This window comes from Bos mutus, chromosome 5 (genome assembly GCF_027580195.1).
Source record: "Bos mutus isolate GX-2022 chromosome 5, NWIPB_WYAK_1.1, whole genome shotgun sequence".
In the NCBI taxonomy this organism is placed as follows: Eukaryota; Metazoa; Chordata; class Mammalia; order Artiodactyla; family Bovidae; genus Bos; species Bos mutus.
Window position 1 is genome coordinate 83,444,916 of NC_091621.1, and position 22,260 is coordinate 83,467,175.

A 22,260-nucleotide genomic window follows, 5' to 3' on the forward strand; every position below is an offset into this window, starting at 1 on the left:
TTACCTTCTTCTTCACTTTAGAGATGCAGCTTCCAGTCTATTTATCTCTACCTCATAGATGCCCACTTCTGCTAGTGGTAAAGAATCCTACCAATGCAGGAGACACAGGAGACATGGCTTTGATCCCTGGGTTGGGAAGATCCCATGGAGTAGGATCCCACTCCAGTATTCTTGGCTGTAAAATTCCACGGAAAGAGGAGCCTGGCAGGCTACAGTCACAAAGAGTCAGACACAACTGAGTGACTAGGCATTCATTCATTCATAGATGTCCACAAAGTTCACCCTGGCTTCAATTTTGCTGCCACAAGCCAATCAATCTCAAGGGAAATCAACCCTGAATACTCGCCGGAAGGCCTGATGCTGAAGCTGAACCTTCAGTATTTTGGTCATCTGACGTGAACAGCTGACTCATTGGAAAAGCCCCTGATGCTGGGAAAGATTGAGAGCAGGAGGAGAAGAGGGTATCAGAGGATGAGATGGCTGGATGGCATCACCGATGCAATGGACATGAATTTGGGCAAACTTCAGGAGATGGTGAGGGATAGGGAGGCCTGGCATGCTGCAGTCCATGGGGTCTCAAAAGAGTCAGACACAAATGGGTGACTGAACAACAACAAGCCTTTATCATCTCCTGCCTACAGCCAGCATCACTTTTAGGCTGCTAACAGAGCATCTATTAGAAACATACAACTGTACTGTACTGTAATTCACTTCAGTCGTGTCTGACTCTGTGCGACCCCAGAGATGGCAGCCCACCAGGCTTCCCCATCCCTGGGATTCTCAAGGCAAGAACACTGGAGTGGGTTGCTGTTTCCTTCTCCAATGCATGAAAGTGAAAAGTGAAAGTGAAAGTGAAGTCGCTCAGTCATGTCCGACTCCTAGTGACCCCATGGACTGCAGCCCACCAGGCCCCTCGGTCCACAGGATTTTCCAGGCAAGAGTACTGGAGTGGGTTGCCATTGCCTTCTCCGGTCAGTATGGTATCTCCGAATAAAGTATTATTAAGTTCAGCAGCACTTAGAAATTCAATGAATCTATGTACTAAGCATCCAATATTTAAGAAATTAAGTCAAATTGTAGAACTCTTTAGTCCCTCCTCCTGCCACACGCTTCTACTTTTCCTAGTCACTGAACTAGCACCTACAGCCTAAGCGTTTTCCTAAATGCTTGCCATACTTGCCTGTATTTTTGTTAGAGAGCAGAGAGTGCATCAGCATCACACTGTGTCTTAGTCCCCCTTTTCCACAGTCTGCAAGTTTACGCACAAGGGATCATGTAACTCCTGAGATTTCAATCTTCTGCTCACTTACAAAGTTCAAGTTTCTTGTAATTTAGCTTTGCCTACATCTGCAACCTTGTCACTCACTACTCTCTCATATAACCTGCTCACCACAGCCCCTCCCAACAAAGTGTCCAGACTGGACATTCTCAAGCAAACTTTCATGACTTAGAGAAGTAAATTAATGGTTCAGTTCTGTGAAATAAAATGTAAAGTGACCTGAGGCATATAACCCTTTTTAAAATCTGTTAAATACATTGAAATTGTATTAGAACATAGTTTTATGAACATCAATGACCAATTTTGACATCTTAAGAGTGAATATAACTTGTTTAAACACTTCCTCTATTTGAATTATAAGAATTTACCTGCCAACTTTGTAAGTTTTCGGGCTTGGGACTCCCCAATAGAGTTGCTTTCATTAAATTGTTGATATAGATGTGAATGATGAAAACTTTTGAACTTCTCAACTTTAGTATAAATAACAAGATCAGATAGGGCCATAGACATTTTTATCTTTGTGATGCAAACAAACAAACAAAAAAACAGTAATTTCACAATTTTGCACTAATCATTTGAAAAATTCTTTCTCCAATAAAGAAAATATGCTTTCAAATCAATGATTTTAGTTTTTTCATAAGATTATATCCTCAAAAACTATTTGGATTAGGTCAATGTAAATATGTTCAATGATAATAGCACTTGATGTTACTTACCAGGCCATCTAAACCTAAAATCCCAATTTATGCAGTAAGTACTGAAGATGGCAATTATTTCTATTTCCTTTTCCCAAAGGTCTTAGTCTGGTCTCATAAATTTTACAAGTTCAGGTATTTTAGACTATTTCCAATGTGATCTAACATTTTGGAATAACTTCTGCTGTATAGTACACTATTGTACACTTTTCCAGCCCAGGATCTATATTTTCTGCACTTCTGTTAGCCTCTTCCAAAGTGTGTTTTTTTTTCTCTTTTTTCAGGAAAACTTTGCCAGCCCATGCTCAATCCATGTGCTTAAGTGTCGATCATGTGGAGTGGGCGTGGCTAAGCAGACTGCATTCCCCTGGCAACAGTAACCAACTTAGGCATGTGTGCATGCTTGGATCACAGCCAGCCTGCCGAGATCCAAAAGGAGTCAGCTTGGGCAGCTGAAAAGACAGGACTTTCAGATTTGAATCTGAAAGCATGTAAAACTGAAGGTTTGCAAAGGCTTGCACCCATATTAGGAAAGCGGGGCCAAAGTTGGCAGAAAGAAAATTCTGTGGACTTTGCTTAATACAACTTTAACCAATCATTCCTGAAATTAGATTCCCTTTCCTGAATGTTTCATTTCTATGGACCAGCTGAATTAATTCATATTTTACTTAAAGCAGCTGAATTAGTTTTGTATTGCTTGCAACCTTGTATACCTTCCTTTGTCGTGCTAACTTGTATACCTAAAATACTACATAATATAAGCAGTGATTTTCTTATCTTGACAGTAAGCTCTCCTTCAAGGCAGAGACATTACCTTTTGTACACGGCACAAGGTCTAATATATGAGAAGGCTTAATATGCGTTGGCTGTAGAGAAAAAGAATTTACGAACAGCTAACACGGGGAAAGAGGTAACAACTTCTAAAATTTCTTTTCCACTGCTAATTTTTCCCAAAATAAATTTTAAATGATAAACTAAAGTGATTACAAGTAGGAAAAAGATGTTTTCCTCCAAAAAGTTTAAAAAATTCTCAACTAACAAAAAAATAAAACAACTTTTCAATCACTTGTAAAATTTTCACAAAACGTTGCCTCACCTTCTTTTTCCTGAAGAGTGGGATTCCGACCACCCGTTTCAACTGTTCTTCCTTTGCCAAATCATCTTGAAAATCACCCACTGGTTCTGGTTCTTTGGCACCACTTCCATCCTCCTCTTGTTCTATCTCCTCCTCTTCTTCAAATTCCTCTACCTTCCCATGCATATCAGAACCTTTCCTTTCAAGGGTTTCATGTAAGGTTCCTATTTTCTTGTTTCTAACTAATATTTTGAATTTTAATGCCTAGAGAAACAATTTGAAAAAGAAACGATTATACATGTACAGGTAAATTTGTACTTGTCATGGTCATTGAAAAGTCTTTCATCATATTTTCAATTTGCCCACAGTAGTAATATATGTAGCTCCTTTTTCCATATTCCTAAAAACCTAATAGAAACCAAGAGATCTACCTGGTGGCTCAGAGGCAAAGAATCTCCCTGAAATGCAGGAGACCTGGGCTTGAACCCTGGTTGAGGCAGATTCCCTGCAGAAGGGAATGACTATCCACTCCAGTATTCTTACCTGGAGAATCCCATGGACAGAGGAGCCTGGAGGGCTACAATCTATAGGGTTGCAAAGAGTCAGATACGACTGAGCTACACTAGACTATCCTTTTTATCAAAATATATTCACCTAAATGCTCACGGGCTATTTCCTAGGAACATTGCAAAGATACACCACTATAATTAAAACTAAGCATTTTTCATTGATCTCTAGCTCAGTTTCATTGGCAATTATAATAGCAGTAGGCTTTTTCTTAGCCTAAGTTTCTCAGACAAAATATTACCTCTGGTGAAGGTAGTCTGTCTGAAAAATTATCAAGCGTATATGACAGCAAGGCATCCCCAAAAGTAGCGAGCAAACTGTCGGCCATCACTTCTTGTTGGGAAGGGGAGCAGTGATTTTCTAAAGAGAGCACCACTGGGTACTCAGATGCCTAAAAAAATTAACCAGTACCACGGTTAATAGTCAAAATTCTTCGATAACTTTAATGCAATTAATAGAAGTACTTAATTGATTTTAAAACTAACTTCTAATGTTCAGTATCTTAGCAAAATAATTACCTATTCTTTAAACTGAAAATACTTTTGAGTCTGACAAAACAGGGAACATTAAATCTGTATATAAAGGTAAATTAGTCCTAGTTGTACTTAAAATATAGGGAAAAAACTGAAACTCCCAATAGTTTAAATAAATTTGTTAAAACTCCCAATTTTTTAAAATAAATTATAGCATAGTCATATAAAGAAATGATAAAGATCTGTCACAAAGGAAGTAGAGCTATATACACTGCTATAGATATACGGTATCTTTGATCTAGTCTTATGAAGAAAAACAAGTTGCCAAACAGTAAGATTCTACATTTTTACTTTATAAGGTACATATGTTTCAATATTTTTAGGAAAAACTTTAACACTGATATGTTAGAGAAAATGTTAATTTTCTACTTTTTTCTATTTTAAATTCTATAATCGAAATTCACTGCATTATAATTAGAAACAAAGATAAAGATATTTCCAGGTTTTAAATAAGAAAGAATATCTAGTAAGTAAAAGCAACTTTGTGTGTGCGTGCGTGTGTGTGTGTGTGTGTGTGTGTGTGTGTGCATGCTAAGTCACTTCAGTCATGTCTATTCTTTGTGACTCTGTGGATTCTAGCCCACCAGGCTCCTCTGTCCATGGGAATCTCTAGGCAAGAATACTGGAGTGGGTCAAAAGTGACTCTACAAAGGTGTTTTCCACCACTGTAACTTTTAAATTTGCCACAAAATAGTGAATATCACTCATTTGGAGATCTTATTCAAAATTATTTTCTTCCTTTCCACATATAATTTTCAGGGCACATTTGCCAATTTACAGTAACAAGAAAAGGAATTGTAAGGTCTGCTGAATTATTATAGACCTTTGATATATATGTCATATGTCATATTGCATATAGCATACCACATTAAGTCTGAGTCTATTAATTTCTTATGGCTGCTGTAACAAATTACTATAAATTAGGTGGCATGAAACAACAGATATTTATCTTTTCATAATTGTGAAGGCCTAGATTTTGAAATCAGTTTCACAGGCTAAAATGAAGATGCCAGCAGGTTCTAGGGGAGATCTGGTCCCTGCCTCTTTCAGCTTCTGATGGTGGCCAACATTTCTTGGCTTGTGGTCATATCACTCCAGTGTCTGGCCCTCATCTTTGCATTGCCTCTTCTTCTGTTATGTGTCAAATCTCCCTCTGCCTCCCATGAATAAGGATACAATACTGGCATTTAGGACCCGTCCAGATAATTCAGGGTGGTGTCTCATCTCAAGATTCTTAACTTATCACATCTGCAAAGATCCTTTTAACAAATAAAATAACATTTACAGGTTCCAGGAATTAGAATCTAGTATCTTTGGGGCTCTTATTCAGCCTACAAAATGATCTTCCTGTAAATACCCATATATATTTATAGGGCTTCCCTGGTGGCTCAGACAGTAAAGAATCTGCCTGTGGAGACCCAAGTTCAATCCCTGGGTCAGGAAGATTCCCTGGAGAAAGGAATGGCAACCCATTTCAGTATTCTTGCCTGGAGAATTCCTTGGACAGAGAAGCCTGCTGGGCTACAGTCCATGGGGTCACAAAGAGTTGGATACAACTGATAAACTAATACTTTCATTTTCATTTATACATATATAAACTTAAGTCTAATATCAAGAGAAGAGTGTAAATTTTTTTTCCCAAATATAATAAGTGATTTTGAGTTTAGGCAAAGTGAAGGCCTAGCAAATAGATTTCTCACTTAGGCCCTGACTTTACTCACTGGGAAGAGCTCATTGTCTTCTGTGGTCTTTGTTCCATCCTCTGGGAAGATCATCTTGTCTTTATCCTCCTTGGCCATATCTGAAGTACGAACTGAGGAGTTGGCTTTTCTTAAAGCCAAACAACTTTTGCAGCTCGCTTTCTGACTAATGGTGGTTTTAGGTTTCCCCTAACAAGTCAGGCTTATCTTTTGTTTTTAGCAATCTAATGCCCTCAAAAACCACAATTTCGTATAAACCACAATTTCGTATATGCTTGTTTCTAGTAAGTCGCATGTGCTGAGGCCTATACTCAAAGTTCTTTCTGCACCATAGATATCAAGTGTATTTTATTTCATCACTCTCTTATCCCCAAGTTAATGGCAACTATGTTGAGTAGAAAGTCTAAACTTCAGTCTAATCTTTGCTGCAAAACTGTGTCACTGCATCCAACTGAGAAGTTTCATTGAGTCTGTTGAAAGCTTTTTTTTTTTTTCATTCCATCACGTACTCTTTGGAGTCTTAGAAGTTGTAGATGTCTGTCCATCCTTGTAAGGCCTTTGAATTTTCAGACTGTCTCTATTTCCTTTTATTCCCTCAGTTATACACCCTGAATGAAGTGGGAGAGTTTGGTACAAAAATATTTGGGAAGAGTATTTCAGATGAAGGGAATAGCAAGTGCAAAGGCTTTGAGATGGGTCTGAAAAGAGGTAAGGAGGCCAGAATGGCCACATGAACAAAGGAGAGAGGAGGAGAAGACGTCAGGGAGGTAATGGTAAACAGGTCATGTAGGGCCTTGGGAGTCATGGTACAGATTTTAACTTTTATTTTGAGTGGAATTAAAGAGTTTGAAAAGGGGAATGCCATGATTGGACTTATCAAAAAGTCACTCTGCTATATTAAGATGAAACTGCGGAAGAGGAGGGAGAGAAGCAGAGACCCTGGATAAGAAGCCATTGCAATAATGCAAGTCAGAGGTGATGGTAGTTGACCAGGAGAGTGACAGTGAGAATGGGGGAAAGGGATTAAATTCAGTGTACATTTGGAAAGTAGAGCCAGGAGGATTTGCTGAAGAATATATAGAGGATTTAGAGAGAAAAGAAGGGAACATTAAAGTAGACAATAATGATTTAGGGCAAACACAGTTGTCATTAAGTGAGAAGGAAAAGACCATAGGAAAAGTGGGACTAGGAAAAAGAAGGATATGATCTGGAGCTCAAGCTGAAACATGTTAACTATAGCTATTAAACATGCAAGTGGAAATGTCAAATAGGAAGTTGTCTACACTGGTGTAAAATTTAAAGGAGAAGTTTGGATAAATTTAAACATCAGAAATTAGATGTTTAAGAGAATCAATGCCATATATTAAGGTTTTATATTATGATAAATTTTAAAACATTTTATAAATATTTATTATTTTATACTCTAATAAATAATGGAACAATGAATCTAAGTATGTGATTTTAAGTTAGGCTTCTATTTACAGATAAAAGATTGACCAAGCTTAGAGAACTTTAGGTTTTTCAACTTTTTAAGTTTAATTTATTAAATAGACATTAAGTACTTAGATTTTGTTAAATCTCTTCAATTACACTACAATTGAAGTACTTAAGAAAGAAATCAAATATACTAAGTTTAAAAACACAATTTAAAATGTCTGAAGGTGTTCAATTAACCAAGCTTGTCAATGAGACCAAGTATTACTCAAAATTCAGTGACTATTAAAACCTGCTCAATTTACAGATGAGTATTTTTAAACTGAATTAGAAGCTTTAGACAGAAAGAAATAGATCTTTGAATCTTTAACTTAATAAATTTAATAATAATTTTTAAATCCAAAGTAAACTTTTAAACATTCTTTTCTGTATAAATACCTGCCATCAGAGTATAAAATATGCCAAAAGTTGAGATAATACATTTTTTACATTTGTGTCCTGAAAGTAAAATATCTGAATGTTGGTAAAATATTTACTATTACATAGAACAGTATTTCTTAAACTTTTTGGCCATAACTCATGGTAAGAAATATAATTTACATTAAGACACAATACACATGCATGCATACATATACACACATATAATATAATTACATAATTAAACAAAAAGTCCCTTGAAACTACATATACCTTCCTACCTGAGATCTGTTTTAATAAATCTACCTTTAATGATATACTCCCTGAAGAAGGAAATGGTAACCCACTCCAGCATTCCTGCCTGGAAAATCCCACCTGATGGGCATACAGTCCATGGGGTCACAAAGAGTGGGATATGACTGAGCATACACACATAATGATACATAATACATGGATTTTGCTGCCAACTAATGGATCATAACCTACAATTGAAAGGTCACTGATCTAAACTAAGGCCAAGCATTATAGGATTTTGAAACAAATTATCTTATGTTTAAATAACTGTGACTTAACAAAGGCATGTACATACTAGGAATGCATATTTGTTTATAGCTTGGATAACAGTTTTAAACAGAAGCTTGCTGGTGAATGTATAGCCATGGTATACAACAGGTTCATTTTGTGATCCATCCCAGCAGTCAATTTCCAGACAGCGGCATCCTTTCACAAGGGCACTAGTAAAATTTAAACAAAATAAAATTGTCACTCCTGGACTATAGGTTAAACCTTTAACCATATTCCATGGACTATACAGTGCATGGGGTTGCAAAGAATCAGACACAACTGAGTGACTTTTACTTTCATTTTTAACCATATACTACCTGGGTTATATTGCCTACTAGTAGATCAAAACCCTCTGTGGTTTTATAGAAAAATTTTTTTTCATGGAGGACAAACTTAAGAATATTGCTTCTTGCTACAATCTCTCAGTTCAGTTCACTTCAGTCAGACTGCTCAGTCATGTCCATCTCTTTGCGACCCCACGAATTGCAGCATACCAGGCCTCCCTGTCCATCACCAACTCCTGGAGTTCACTCAAACTCACGTCCATTGAGTCAGTGATGCCATCCAGCCATCTCATCCTCTGTCGTCTCCTGCCCCCAATTCCTCCCAGCATCAGAGTCTTTTCCAATGAGTCAACTCTTCACATGAGGTAGCCAAAGTATTGGAGTTTCAGCTTCAACATAATTCCTTCCAAAGAAATCCCAGGGCTGATCTCCTTTAGGATGGACTGATTGGATCTCCTTGCAGTCCAAGGGACTCTCACGAGTCTTCTTCAACACCACAGTTTAAAAGCATCAATTCTTCAGCGCTCAGCTTTCTTCACAGTCCAACTCTCACACCCACACATGACCACTGGAAAAACCATAGCCTTGACTAGACGGACCTTTGTTGGCAAAGTATGTCTCTGCTTTTCAATATGCTATCTAGCTTGGTCATAAAGATAGGTTAACTTTATCCATGATCAAGCCAACCTTTAGCTGCTTATTTTAACTACATGGTTTGGTCCCCAGCAAAAAATGAGGGGACTGCACTGTGTCATGGCAAACCCTTTACTCAGAAGCTGGTAAGAGAAAGCTCTCTTTCAGTGGTGGTATGGAAGCCACTTTTCACTGTCTCACACTGAGTGAAATGATTGAATAACGAATCATGGGAATGAATCATGAAAAATTTCTCACTCAATAAAGAAATTCTCCACTTAAATAAATCTAAGGGGGTTTAAAATCTTTAGTGCAGTTAATATTGGTTTTTATCTTTTAAAGAGGAGGAAACTGAGACATAAAAAATGTTATACCCATCAGGTAATTAACAAATGAGGGACTGAGAGGAAAGATAAAAACCAGAAACGTAAATATTAATAGGTAAACATCACTCTACACCACCTCTCACAAGTAGAGAAATTTCGAAGACTTTTATCAAACTGTAACCCTCATAAGTGGGTAAGGAAATAGAGGAAGAAATATAATTAAAGTTAACTTTAAATGTTCACAGGGGTAGAACATTTTCTCAGAATTCAAAATTAAATTTCTGTATTTCTAAATAAACCTATTGAAAAGGTATTTTCTCTCAAAAAAATATAATGGTGTATGAACAGAAATTTCTGTAGAGCTATGAATGGGCTTATCCTTACAGGATTTTAAGTGGGTATATTTCTGAATTTGGGGATTTATGTACTTACTTAGATTTTAAATTATAGAAGCAATGTTAATTTGTGAGTTTGATGTTATCATGGGATTATAAGATATATTTTCTATGATTTTTCCTAAGTAATATCACCCAATCACATAGCTTTGAATGACATCTATATGCCAAGGGCTTCCAAGATTATTTTTCCAACCTGGATACTTCTTAAGGTCAAGAGGGGTGGTGGTGAGAAGATACCCTTCATCCAAGGTAAGGAACAGCAGCTAAGCTTTGCTGGAGCAGCCATGAAGAGATACCCCACGTCCAAGGTAAGAGAAACCCAAGTAAGATGGTAGGTGTTGTAAGAGGGCATCAGAGGGCAGACACACTGAAACCATAATCACAGAACTAGTCAATCTAATCACACTAGGACCACAGCCTTGTCTAACTCAATGAAACTAAGCCATGCCCGTGGGGCCACCCAAGATGGACGTGTCATGGTGGAGAGGTCCGACAGAATGTGGTCCACTGGAGAAGGGAATGGCAAGCCACTTCAGTATTCTTGCCTTGAGAATCCCATGAACAGTATGAAAATGCAGAATGATAGAATACTGAAAGAGGAACTCCCCAGGTCAGTAAGTGCCCAATATGCTACTAGAGATCAGTAGAGAAATAACTCCAGAAAGAATGAAGGGATGGAGCCAAAGCAAAAACAATACCCAGTTGTGGGTGTGACTGGTGATAGAAGCAAGGTCCAATGCTGTAAAGAGCAATATTGCATAGGAAGCTGGAATGTCAGGTCCATGAATCAAGGCAAATTGGAAGTGGTCAAACAAGAGATGGCAAGAGTGAACATCGACATTCTAAGAATCAGCGAACTAAAGTGGACTGGAATGGGTGAATTTAACTCAGATGACCATTATATCTACTACTACAGGCAGGAATCCCTCAGAAGAAATGGAGTAGCCATCATGGTCAACAAAAGAGTCTGAAATGCAGTACTTGGATGCAATCTCAAAAACGACAAAATGATCTCTGCTTGTTTCCAAGGCAAACCATTCAATATCACAGTAATCCAAGTCTATGCCCCAACCAGTAACACTGAAGAAGCTGAAGTTGAATGGTTCTATGAAGACCTACAAGACCTTTTAGAACTAACACCCAAAAGAGATGTCCTTTTCATTATAGAGGACTGGAATGCAAAAGTAGGAAGTCAAGAAATACCTGGAGTAACAGGCAAATTTGGCCTTGGAATAAAGAATGAAGCTGGGCAAAGGCTAATAGAGTTTTGCCAAGAGAACACACTGGTCATAGCAAACACCCTCTTCCAACAACACAAGAGAATACTCTACACATGGACATCACCAGATGGTCAACACCAAAATCAGATTGATTATATTCTTTGCAGCCAAAGATGGAGAAGCTCTATACAGTCAGCAAAAACAAGACCGGGAGCTGACTGTTGCTCAGATCATGAACTCCTTACTGCCAAATTCAGACGTAAATTGAAGAAAGTAGGGAAAACCACTAAACTATTCAGATATGATCCAAATCAAATCCCTTACGATTATACAGTGGAAGTGACAAATAGATTTAAGGTATTAGATCTGATAGAGTGCCTGAAGAACTATAGATGGAGGTTCGTGACAATGTACAGGAGTCAGGGATCAAGACCACCCCCAAAAGAAATGCAAAAATGCAAAATAGCTGTCTGGGGAGGCCTTACAAATAGCTGTGAAAAGAAGAGAAGCAAAAAGCAAAGGAGAAAAGGAAAGATATAAGCATCTGAATGCAGAGTTCCAAAGAATAGCAAGGAAAGATTAAAGCCTTCTTCAGCGATCAATGCAAAGAAATAGAGGAAAACAATAGAATGGGAAAGACTAGAGATCTCTTCAAGAAAATTAGAGATACCAAGGGAACATTTCATGCAAAGATGGCCTCGATAAAGGACGGAAATGGTATGGACCTAACAGAAGCAGAAGATATCAAGAAGAGGTGGCAAGAATACACAGAAAAACTGTACAAAAAAGATCCTCACAACCAAGATAATCACAATGGTGTAATCACTCACATAGAGCCAGACATCCTTGAATGTGAAGTCAAGTGGGCCTTAGAAAGCATCACTACAAACAAAGCTAGCAGAGGTGATGGAATTCCAGTTGAGCTATTTCAAATCCTGAAAGATGGTGCAGTGAAAGTGCTTCACTCAATATGCCAGCAAATAAGGAAACCTCAGCAGTGGCCACAGGACTGGAAAAGGTCAGTTTTCATTCCAATACCAAAGAAAGGCAATGCCAAAGAATGTTCAAACTACCGCACAATTGCTCTCATCTCACATGCTAGTCAAGTGATGCTTAAAATTCTTCAAGCCAGGCTTCAGCAGTATGTGAACTGTGAACTTCCAGATGTTCAAGCTGGTTTTAGAAAAGGCAGAGGAACCAGAGATCAAATTGCCAACATCCGCTGGATCATCAAAAAAGCAAGAGAGTTCCAGAAAAACGTTTATTTCTGCTTTATTGACTATGCCAAAGCCTTTGACTGTGTGGATCACAATAAACTGTGGAAAATTCTGAAAGAGATGGGAATACCAGACCACCCGACCTGCCTCTTGAGAAACCTATATGCAGGTCAGGAAGCAACAGTTAGAACTGGACATGGAACAACTGACTGGTTCCAAATAGGAAAAGGAGTATGTCAAGGCTGTATATTGTCACCCTGCTTATCGAACATATATACAGAGTACATCATGAGAAACGCTGGGCTGGAAGAAACATAAGGTGGAATCAAGATTGCTGGGAGAAATATCAATAACCTCAGATATGCAGATGACACCACTCTTATGGCAGAAAGTGAAGAGGAACTAAAAAGCTTCTTGATGAAAATGAAAGAGGAGAGTGGAAAAAGTTGGCTTAAAGCTCAACATTCAGAAAACAAAGATCATGGCATCTGGTCCCATCACTTCATGGCAAGTAGATGGGGAAACAGTGGAAACAGTGTCAGAACTTATTTTTTGGGGGGTCTAACATCACTGCAGATGGTGACTGCAGCCATGAAATTAAAAGACGCTTATTCTTTGGAAGGAAAGTTATGACCAACCTAGATAGCATATTGAAAAGCAGAAACATTACTTTGCCAACAAAGGTCCGTCTAGTCAAGGCTACGGTTTTTCCAGTGGTCATGTATGGATGTGAGAGTTGGACTGTGAAGAAAGCTGAGCACCAAAGAATTGATGCTTTTGAACTGTGGTGTTGGAGAAGACTCTTGAGAGTCCCTTGGACTGCAAGGAGATCCAACCAGTCCATTCTAAAGATCAGTCTTGGGTGTTCTTTGGAAGAAAGGATGCTAAAGCTGAAACTCCAGTACTTTGGCCACCTCATGCGAAGAGTTGACTCATTGGAAAAGACTCTGATGCTGGGATGGATTGGGGGCAGGAGGAAAAGGGGATGACAGAGGATGAGATGGCTGGATGGCATCACTGACTCCAATGGACGTGAGTCGGAGTGAACTCCAGGAGTTGCTGATGGACAGGGAGGCCTGGCGTGCTGCAATTCATGGGGTCGCAAATAGTGGGACATGACTGAGCGACTGAACTGAACTGAACTGAACTGGATACTTCTTCCAAATCCCAGACACATATACCCCACTGACTATCTAGCCTAGCCCTTTGATAACTAACTGATATCTCCAACTGAACACAGACATCATGGAACTTTTGCTTTTGAATCACACCCTACAATGGCTTCACCATCTCTGCCCATAATGTCTTCACATTCTAGGTTATCAGGCCCAAAATCCTGATACTCTCTTTCCCTCATACTTCTCTTCAAACTGCCTGGTAAATCACCTTGTTGGCTCTGTCTCCCTAAAATATTTCAAATTCAACCATGTATCTCAACTGCTGCCTCATGAATTAACCATCTAGATTACCATCATCCCTGGACTCCTACAATATTTTCCCAAAGCATCTTCTACCTCCACTCTTTCACCATCAGTCTTTCCTCCTCAGTAAAGAATAAATTAAATTATGACATTTTCCTAAGGAAAACCCCTCCAATGAATTACAGCTTGCTGGAGTAGAAACCACTAGGAACTTTCAAACATTTTTTAAATGTGATGGATTCAAAAATCAAAAGAAATACCTTATATATCCCCAAAGGTCACTTGGTCCCCATAATTGGTCAGATATCAAGTATGTATTATGTGAACTTGAAATAAAATAATCAGTCAATGGATGAGTCATATCTTGGTAAACATGATCACACTTATTATCAAATAGCAGACATTCAGATGAATCCATGTATCTTCTAAAACCTTCAAATGACATCTGGTGTGCTTGTTTAACTTTAAAAAATAAAAAGAATGCAGAAATACCATAAATAGTATAAAAATTACATTTCAGTTTAAACATAGTAGCAGAGCATGATTCTAAAGTATTCATTTAGAATTAATACTGATCTAAGTTTCTTTGGAAACAAATTTTTCTAAGGTTTTTATTTTTAGTTCTTTCAAGACTAAATATTACTTAATCATCTCTTCTTTTAATGTTTAAAAAACATATACAAGACTACTATATTTAAAATAGATAACCAACAAGGAACTATTGTTAAAAATTTTTTTAATAATTAAAATACATACAAGAAAAGGACACATGTCGTAGATTCATGAATTTCCACAAGTGAACCATCCATGTAGCCAACACCAAGGTCAAAGAACAGAAGATGACAGCACCCCAGAAGACTGCTGCCTGCCAACTTTCTAGTTTTCCTCCAAACCCCAACCCCCAACTGCCAAGTATATTCAATGGTATGGTTTCTAGAAGCAGATAAGTTTTCTTTAGTTTTTGCGTTTTACATAAATGAACTCACACAATATGTACTTTTTATGACTGGTTTGTTTTGCTCAACATTATTTATAAAATTTATTCTTATAGTGGTACACAGATATTTTTTATTCCTATTTTTGTATAGCTCTCCATTGTGTGAATATACCACAATTTATCAATTCTGTTCTTGACAAGCATTTAGATAATTTCCAGTTTGGGGCTATTTACAAAACTATACTGCTATAAATAACCAGTATATATCTTTTGGTGCAAATATGTACATGTTTCTATTGGGTGCATTCTTATGAATCAAATTACTAAGTTATTTGCATATAATTATCTTTAGCAAATGATCTGTGAACTTTTTTGCTCAGTATCATATATACCAAAATTATCTATTTAAGCAGAACACTGGCTCTGGAATGAGACAGCTTGGGTTAAATCCACTAATTTGTTATATACGACGAGTCTGTTAACCTCTCCCTGTCTTAGGAATGATGGCAATCATAACACCCATTCGTGCATACTAGTGCTGTATATTAGATCTATAAAAGTTAGTTACTGTTGCTTTTGTTGCTGATAACTCAGTTTGCCTCATATTAAAAGTTGGTGTGAGTATTCACTTTAGAGAGTGGTCCTTGGCAGAGAATTTTATTTCTGGGAATTTAAATTACAGAAATAGAGACTCAGACAAAGCTTGATGTGCAAGAATGCTCACACCAGCATTATTTATAAAAGCAAAATAAATGGGGGAGGGGAGGAAAGAGATTAAATCTCAAAATATGACACAATACTAAGCAGCCATTACAAATAATGTATCAGAAAAAAATATATAGTGACATTAAGTAAATGTTTATGACATCATAAAAACAAAAAAGCCAGCATTCAAAATGCTATTACAATCTTATTTTTAAAAATGAAAGCCAGAATAAAATACATAAAATGTTTATAGTGATGCAAACTAAACTCTCTATTTCAAAGCTATGCAAATTAGAAACATGCAAGTGTATGGGGCAAATGCTTCATATATCATAATTGTAATGATTTGCATGAATTTATTCTTTTTCCCAGTGCAATTACCAGTGATTGGCTTATAGCTCTTTGAACTATTAACTAAGTAAATATCTTTGGTAATGGAATAGAAAACAAACTCATGTTATGCCCTTAAAAACTACCAGACTGAGATGACAGTTAATCTGATGGATTTTTATATTTAAAATAAAATGAGGTTCTCCTCATTTGGTACATGTCACATATCACTGTGGGACAAGCTTGAGAAACTTAGCAGCATTTGGGACTATAAGTTCATAATTCAAATTGGCCCCAATAAGTCTCTAAAGTGATCAATAGCCTTGTAAATGAAATGAGTGGTCTTGCCTGTGTGCAAAACTATCTGAATGGAAAGCAGAGGAAGACTCAAAAGATGGAATAGATACACATTATAATATTATAGTTAAAATGTAAACACAATTCCAAAATGTCAGTGGCACCATTCCACTATCCTTTTGTACCTTTTAAGTTGGGCTCCCCTGGTGGCTTAAACTGTAAAGAATCCTCCTGCAGTGCAGGAGACCTGGGTTCAATTCCTGGTTGGGCAGATCCCCTGGAGAAGAAAATGGCAACCTACTCCAATATTCTTGCCTGGGAAATCCCATGAACAAAGATGCCTGGCGGGCTACAGTCCATGTGGTCGCAAAAGAGTCAGACACAATTTAGCAACTAAACAACAACCATTTAATTTACCATCTGCAGGTAACAATTCCAAAGTACGTGTTTTAAAAATCTTCACTGGAACAGGGCCATAAAGTGCATGTCTGTGAACTGGTTGTTTCCAGGTGGAAATGATATAAAGAGTTTGAACCAAAACATAAATCAATTCACTACTTTCTTATGGAAAGTCTTTGCAATTGAAAGTAAAGACTCCATTATGTATATGTACCACAGCTTTTTTATCCATTCATCTGATGATGGACATCTAGGTTGCTTCTATGTCCTGGCTATGGCAAAACCAATACAATATTGTAAAGTTAAAAAATAAAATAAAATTAAATTAAATTTTAAAAAAAAGAAGAAAAAAAAAGGAAGAAAGAAAGTAAAGACTAAGCATCTGGACTCATCAGATGTGCTTAGAGACGTACTTGTTTTACATTCTGATACAAGCGCTTTATCTTGCTGCAAACTTGCAAGTTTTAATGGAGACCAAACTCTTACTAGCACTATCTTCAGTCTTACCACAACGATGCTTAGAAGCATTCCAAGTCTTTATGTGGTACTGAGTCATGAGCCAAAATCTAGCTTACGACCAATGAGACCAACATGATTTAATCCCTGCCTATCTCTCCAGGTTCGAACCACACTGTCCTCTTCCTGTTCCTTGCCTCTCCACCTCAGGGCCAATACTTCCCTTGCCTAGACGTCAGACCCTTCTCCCATTTTGTCACATGACTAATTCTTTCTCATCATTTTTGTCTCAGCTCAAATGTTACATTCCCCATGAAGGACTCTCCTAAACACTCACCTGAGCTAGACCTTGTGGGTTGTCTACTGTCTATTTTATTTTTTTCATAGTACATAGTACTCTCTGAAACTATTTGTATGTGTAATTATTTATTGTCAGTCTCCTTCCAACCCTTATCAGGAATATAAGACCTAGTTTGCCTCATACTCCACTGTGTCCTCAGGCCCTAGAAACATGCTTGGTTGCCACAAATAAATACTTCAGTAAATCAGGAATGTATGAGTCCATGAAGGAATGTTTTGTTTTGTTAGAACCCATATCATCATATGTTAAGCACTGGTAGACATAAACCAGTTTGCAAAGGCAGAACTGGGGCTTTCACATGTGTGTGTGTGTCTGCTAAGTCCCTTTTTCTTGTTTGACTCCTTGCGACCCTATGGAGTGTAAACTGCCAGACTCCTCTGTCCATGGAATTCTCCAGGCAAGAATACTGGGGTGGGTTGCCATGCTCTCCTCCAGGGGATCTTCCTGACCCAGGGACTGAACTCACATCTCTTGTATCCTGCATTGGCAGGTGAGTTCTTTACCAATAGTGCCTCCTGAAAAGCCCTACACTTTCATATATCCCTTATTAAATAAATATTCTGAGCTATTCCATTAATCTCTGTAGGGTTAAACAGCATGCTTTAATAGTGCTTTTTCTGCAACTATATGAATATTGTATTATATTATGTCTTTATTATTTTATTTAAAAATAAGTATAAATGGAAAAAATTGAAGCGCTTTACCCATTAAAGATGAAACAAAGATCAAAAACTATACAAGAGATCACTAGCCAAAATGGTTATTGGACTTAAACCAGATAAGTGCATAGGAAAATGAAAGAAAAGCAAAAATCTTTTAATGTTTATGAAATGTTGTAGACAATTAAGTGTCAACAACAGAGAAATGAGTGATTTTACAATGTTTTATCTCTTCCCTAGAACTGTTTTCGTTTAGCTAATTTAATATTCTATATTTTGTCAATAATATATAAAAACGGAAAACCGCCTACACCTGGGTTTTTATCTTACTAATGAATATCAGGACCCTTTCTTCCATTATGGTATTTATAATAATAAGATCCTCATCTTGTTTTCCATGCCTAAGTTCATCTCTGAACACTTGAAAGATACAGAAACAGTTAAAAGGAAGGAACTGGACAATGAAAGAAAGTCGTGGTTACACAACATAGCTTTCTAAAAGGTATGTACACTGTCTGTAAGTTACAAAATTATAACTGTCAATATATAATATTACCTAGAAGAAAGCTGACCCAATCAAGTTTGAATTTGAAAACTTCTATTAATAAAAAACAGTTTGCATATAAATATTTGATAAAACTTTGAAGTACAAGCATACCTTCTTCAATAGGCTCATATTTCTGAATGATCTCAGAAGCAATACTTTTATTGAAGTCAAGTGTATACTGTTCTCGCATCAAAAATTCGACCAGGTTCTTTTCTAAAAGAATTTTCCGGTTTTCAGAATACGTGTTGAAAATCTCAATAATTTCTTCTCTGTATGTAATAATTCGATAAATTGTTCTAAATTCTTCTATGGTGATTCTTCCTTGTTTCAGCCTGTCATTATCCTACTAAAAAAATTTACTGGTGGGCTCACATTTCGAATGTAAAAAATACACAAAACAAAAATGTTAGAGTAGTTGTGTAACATATATACCAACTCATCCTGAAAACAAGTTACATTGGATTCTTATTTTACATAAATATATAAAACTGCATGAGATGATGCCAAAGCTTGGGAATCACTAGTGGATAACTACCACTTAAAACCTGGTGGCTTTATTCTCTATTACTACTTCTGCTTTGCAAATAGGTTGGATTTCACATATATGCATTAATATATGATATTTGTTTTTCTCTTTCTGACTTACTTTACTCTATATGATAGTCTCTAGGTCCAACCGCATCTCTACAAATGACCTAATTCCATTCCTTTTTAATGTGAAAAATAGATAACTAATTCAAATGGGTTGAATACAGAGTTCCAAAGAACAGCAAGGAGAGATAAGAAAGCCTTCCTCAGCGATCAATGCAAAGAAATAGAGGAAAACAATAGAATGCGAAAGACTAGAGATCTCTTCAAGAAATTAGAGATACCAAGGGAACATTTCATGGAAAGATAGGTACAATAAAGGACAGAAAAGGTATGGACCTAACAGAAGCAGAAGATATTAAGAGGTGATGGCAAGAATACACAGAAGAACTGTACAAAAAAGATCTTCATGACCCAGATGATCATGAAGATATGATCACCCACCTAGAGCCAGACATCCTGGAGTATGAAGTCAAGTGGGCCTTAGGAAGCATCACTAAAAACAGAGCTAGTGGAGGTGATGGAATTCCAGTGGAGTTATTTCAAATCCTGAAAGATGATGCCGTGAAAGTGCTGCACTCAATATGCCAGCAAATCTGGAAAACTCAGCAGTGGCCACAGGACTGGAAAAGGTCAGTTTTCATTACAATCCCAAAGAAAGGCAATGCCAAAGAATGCTCAAACTACCACACAACTGCACTCATCTCACATGCTAGTAAAGTAATGCTCAAAACTCTCCAAGCCAGGCTTCAACAATATGTGAACCATGAACCTCCAAATGTTCAAGCTGAATTTAGAAAAGACAGAGGAACCAGAGATCAAATTGCCAACACCCACTGGATCTTCAAAAAAGCAAGAGAGTTCCAGAAAAAACATCTATTTCTGCTTTATTGACTATGCCAAAGACTTTGACTGTGTGGATCACAACAAACTGTGGAAAATTCTGAAAGAGATGGGAATACCAGACTACCTGACCTGCCTCTTGAGAAATCTATATGCAAGTCAGGAAGCAACACTTAAAACTGGACATAGAACAACAGACTGGCTCCAAATAGGGAAAGGAGTATGTCAAGGGTATATATTGTCACCCTGTTTATTTAACTTATATGCAGAGTACATCATGAGAAACGCTAGGCTGGAGAAGCACAAGCTGGAATCAAGATTGCCAGGAGAAATATCAATAACCTTAGATATGCAGATGACACCACCCTTATGGCAGAAAGCGAAGAACTAAAGAGCCCCTTGATGAAAGTGAAAGAGAAGAGTGAAAAAGTTAGCTTAAAATGCAAAATTCAGAAAACTAAGGTCATGGCATCTGGTCCCATCACTTCATAGCAAATAGAAGGAGAAACAGCAGAAACAGTGACAGAATATTTTGGGGGGCTCCAAAATCACTGCAGATGGTGACTGCAGCCATGAAATTAAAAGGTGCTTGCTCCTTGGAAGAAAAGTTATGACCAACCTAAACAGCATATTAAAAAGCAGAGACATTACTTTGCCAACAAAGGTCTGACTAGTCAAAGCTATGGTTTTTCCTATAGTCATGTATGGATGTGAGCTGGACTATAAAGAAAGCTGACCACCTAAGAATTTATGCTTTTGAACTATGGTGTTGGAGAAGACTCTTGAGAGTTCCTTGTACTGCAAGAAGATCCAACCAGTCCATCCTAAAAGAAATCAGTCCTGAATATTCATTGGAAGGACTGATGTTGAAGCTGAAACTCCAATACTTTGGTCACCTGATACAAAGAGCTGACTCATTGGAAAGGACCCTGATGCTGGGGACGATTGAAAATGGGAAGAGAAGGGGACGACAGAGGATGAGATGGTTGGATGGCATCACCAACTCAATGGACATGAGTTTGAGCAAATTCCGGGAGTTGGTGATGGACAGGGAGGCCTGGCGTGCTGCAGTCCATGTGGTCTTGGACACAACTAAGTCGGACACAACTAAGCGACTGTACTGAATGAGAACATATTGTATAGCACAGGGAACTCTATTCAGTGCTCTGTGGTGATCCTAAAGGGAAAAGGACATCTGAAAGAGGGGATATATGTATATTTATCGCTCATTCCCTTTGCTGTACAGTAGAAACTAATACACTATTTTAAAGCAACCATACCTCAATACAAATTAAAAAAAAAAAAAAAACTGGTGGCCTGGGCTGCCCAGTTTAAGCAAAGAAGCAAACCCTGTTCCTCAGGAGAACTGCAGCCCATAAATAGCTCTCTGCCCAGAAAGACTTGCCCAACTTCAGGCTGAGGTATTGATACTCGTGATTCTTCAAGACTGAGGACGTCCCTGAACCATCTGGATTTGCTTCAAACCTCGTCCTTACTGTGGTGATGACATCCACCATCCTGGGAGGTACTTAGGTGTGCTCAGTCATGTCCGACTTTTTTGCAACCTCATAGACTGTCGCCCACCAGGTTCCTCTATCCATGGGATTTTTAAGGTAAGAATACTGGAATGGGTTGCCATTTCCTTCTGCAGGGGATCTTCCTGACCCAGGAATCGAACTGGGGTCTCCTACTCTGCAGGCAGATATTTTACCAGCTGAGCTACCAGGGAAACCTATCATTGAAGATGGGAAATTATAATTTTGGTAGAGAAGGGAAAGGAAAGCACAAAGGGTAAGTAATAAGGAGAAGAAATATAAGGCCTAGGGAACACAGTGTCAGCAGAAGAAAAGGGAGAAGAAGAATAGTGGTAAGCAAGGAAGGTTCAAATCTGAGTACTGAACCTCTTAACAGCAGCCTCAATGTTAACATAGGGTATCAATGTATTAATATCTCCCCTGTAGGATAAAACTGAAGAGCAAAAACCTTTATATGTTGATTGTCACCAGTCCCAGAGCCATGGTAGACCAGGACTTGAACTAACTCCAAGGAAGGAAAGAAAAAACAATACACTATTGCCTGTACTCAAAGTGAGAAATGGAATATTTCCTGCCATATCAATAAACAAAGGATATCATCAGTGATTGCAGCCCTCCAATGTGAGCTGGCAGGGGGCTTCCCTGATAGCTCAGTTGGTAAAAAATCACCTGTAATGCAGGAGACCCTGGTTCAATTCCTGGGTCAGGAAGATCCACTGGAGAAGGGATAGGCTACCCACTCCAGTATTCGTGGGCTTCCCTTGTGGCTCAGCTGGTAAAGAATCCGCCTGCAATGCGGGAAACCTGGGTTTGATCCCTGGGTTGAGAAGATCCTCTGGA

The 22,260-nt window shown here is 37.9% G+C and overlaps 1 protein-coding gene across 1 annotated transcript in view; it reads right to left on the bottom strand.

Annotated features, from left to right (window-relative positions):
- PLCZ1 (phospholipase C zeta 1) overlaps positions 1–22,260 on the bottom strand; it is a 48,461-nt gene that overhangs the window by 17,683 nt on the left and 8,518 nt on the right. Inside the window, exons 3-8 of the mRNA XM_070370139.1 lie at positions 18,566–18,797; positions 14,024–14,225; positions 8,290–8,434; positions 3,858–4,007; positions 3,071–3,313; positions 1,648–1,795 (exon numbers count right to left, since the gene is read on the bottom strand). Coding sequence (XP_070226240.1) covers positions 1,648–1,795; positions 3,071–3,313; positions 3,858–4,007; positions 8,290–8,434; positions 14,024–14,225; positions 18,566–18,797 — 1,120 coding nt within the window. The remainder of the gene's footprint in view (positions 1–1,647; positions 1,796–3,070; positions 3,314–3,857; positions 4,008–8,289; positions 8,435–14,023; positions 14,226–18,565; positions 18,798–22,260) is intronic.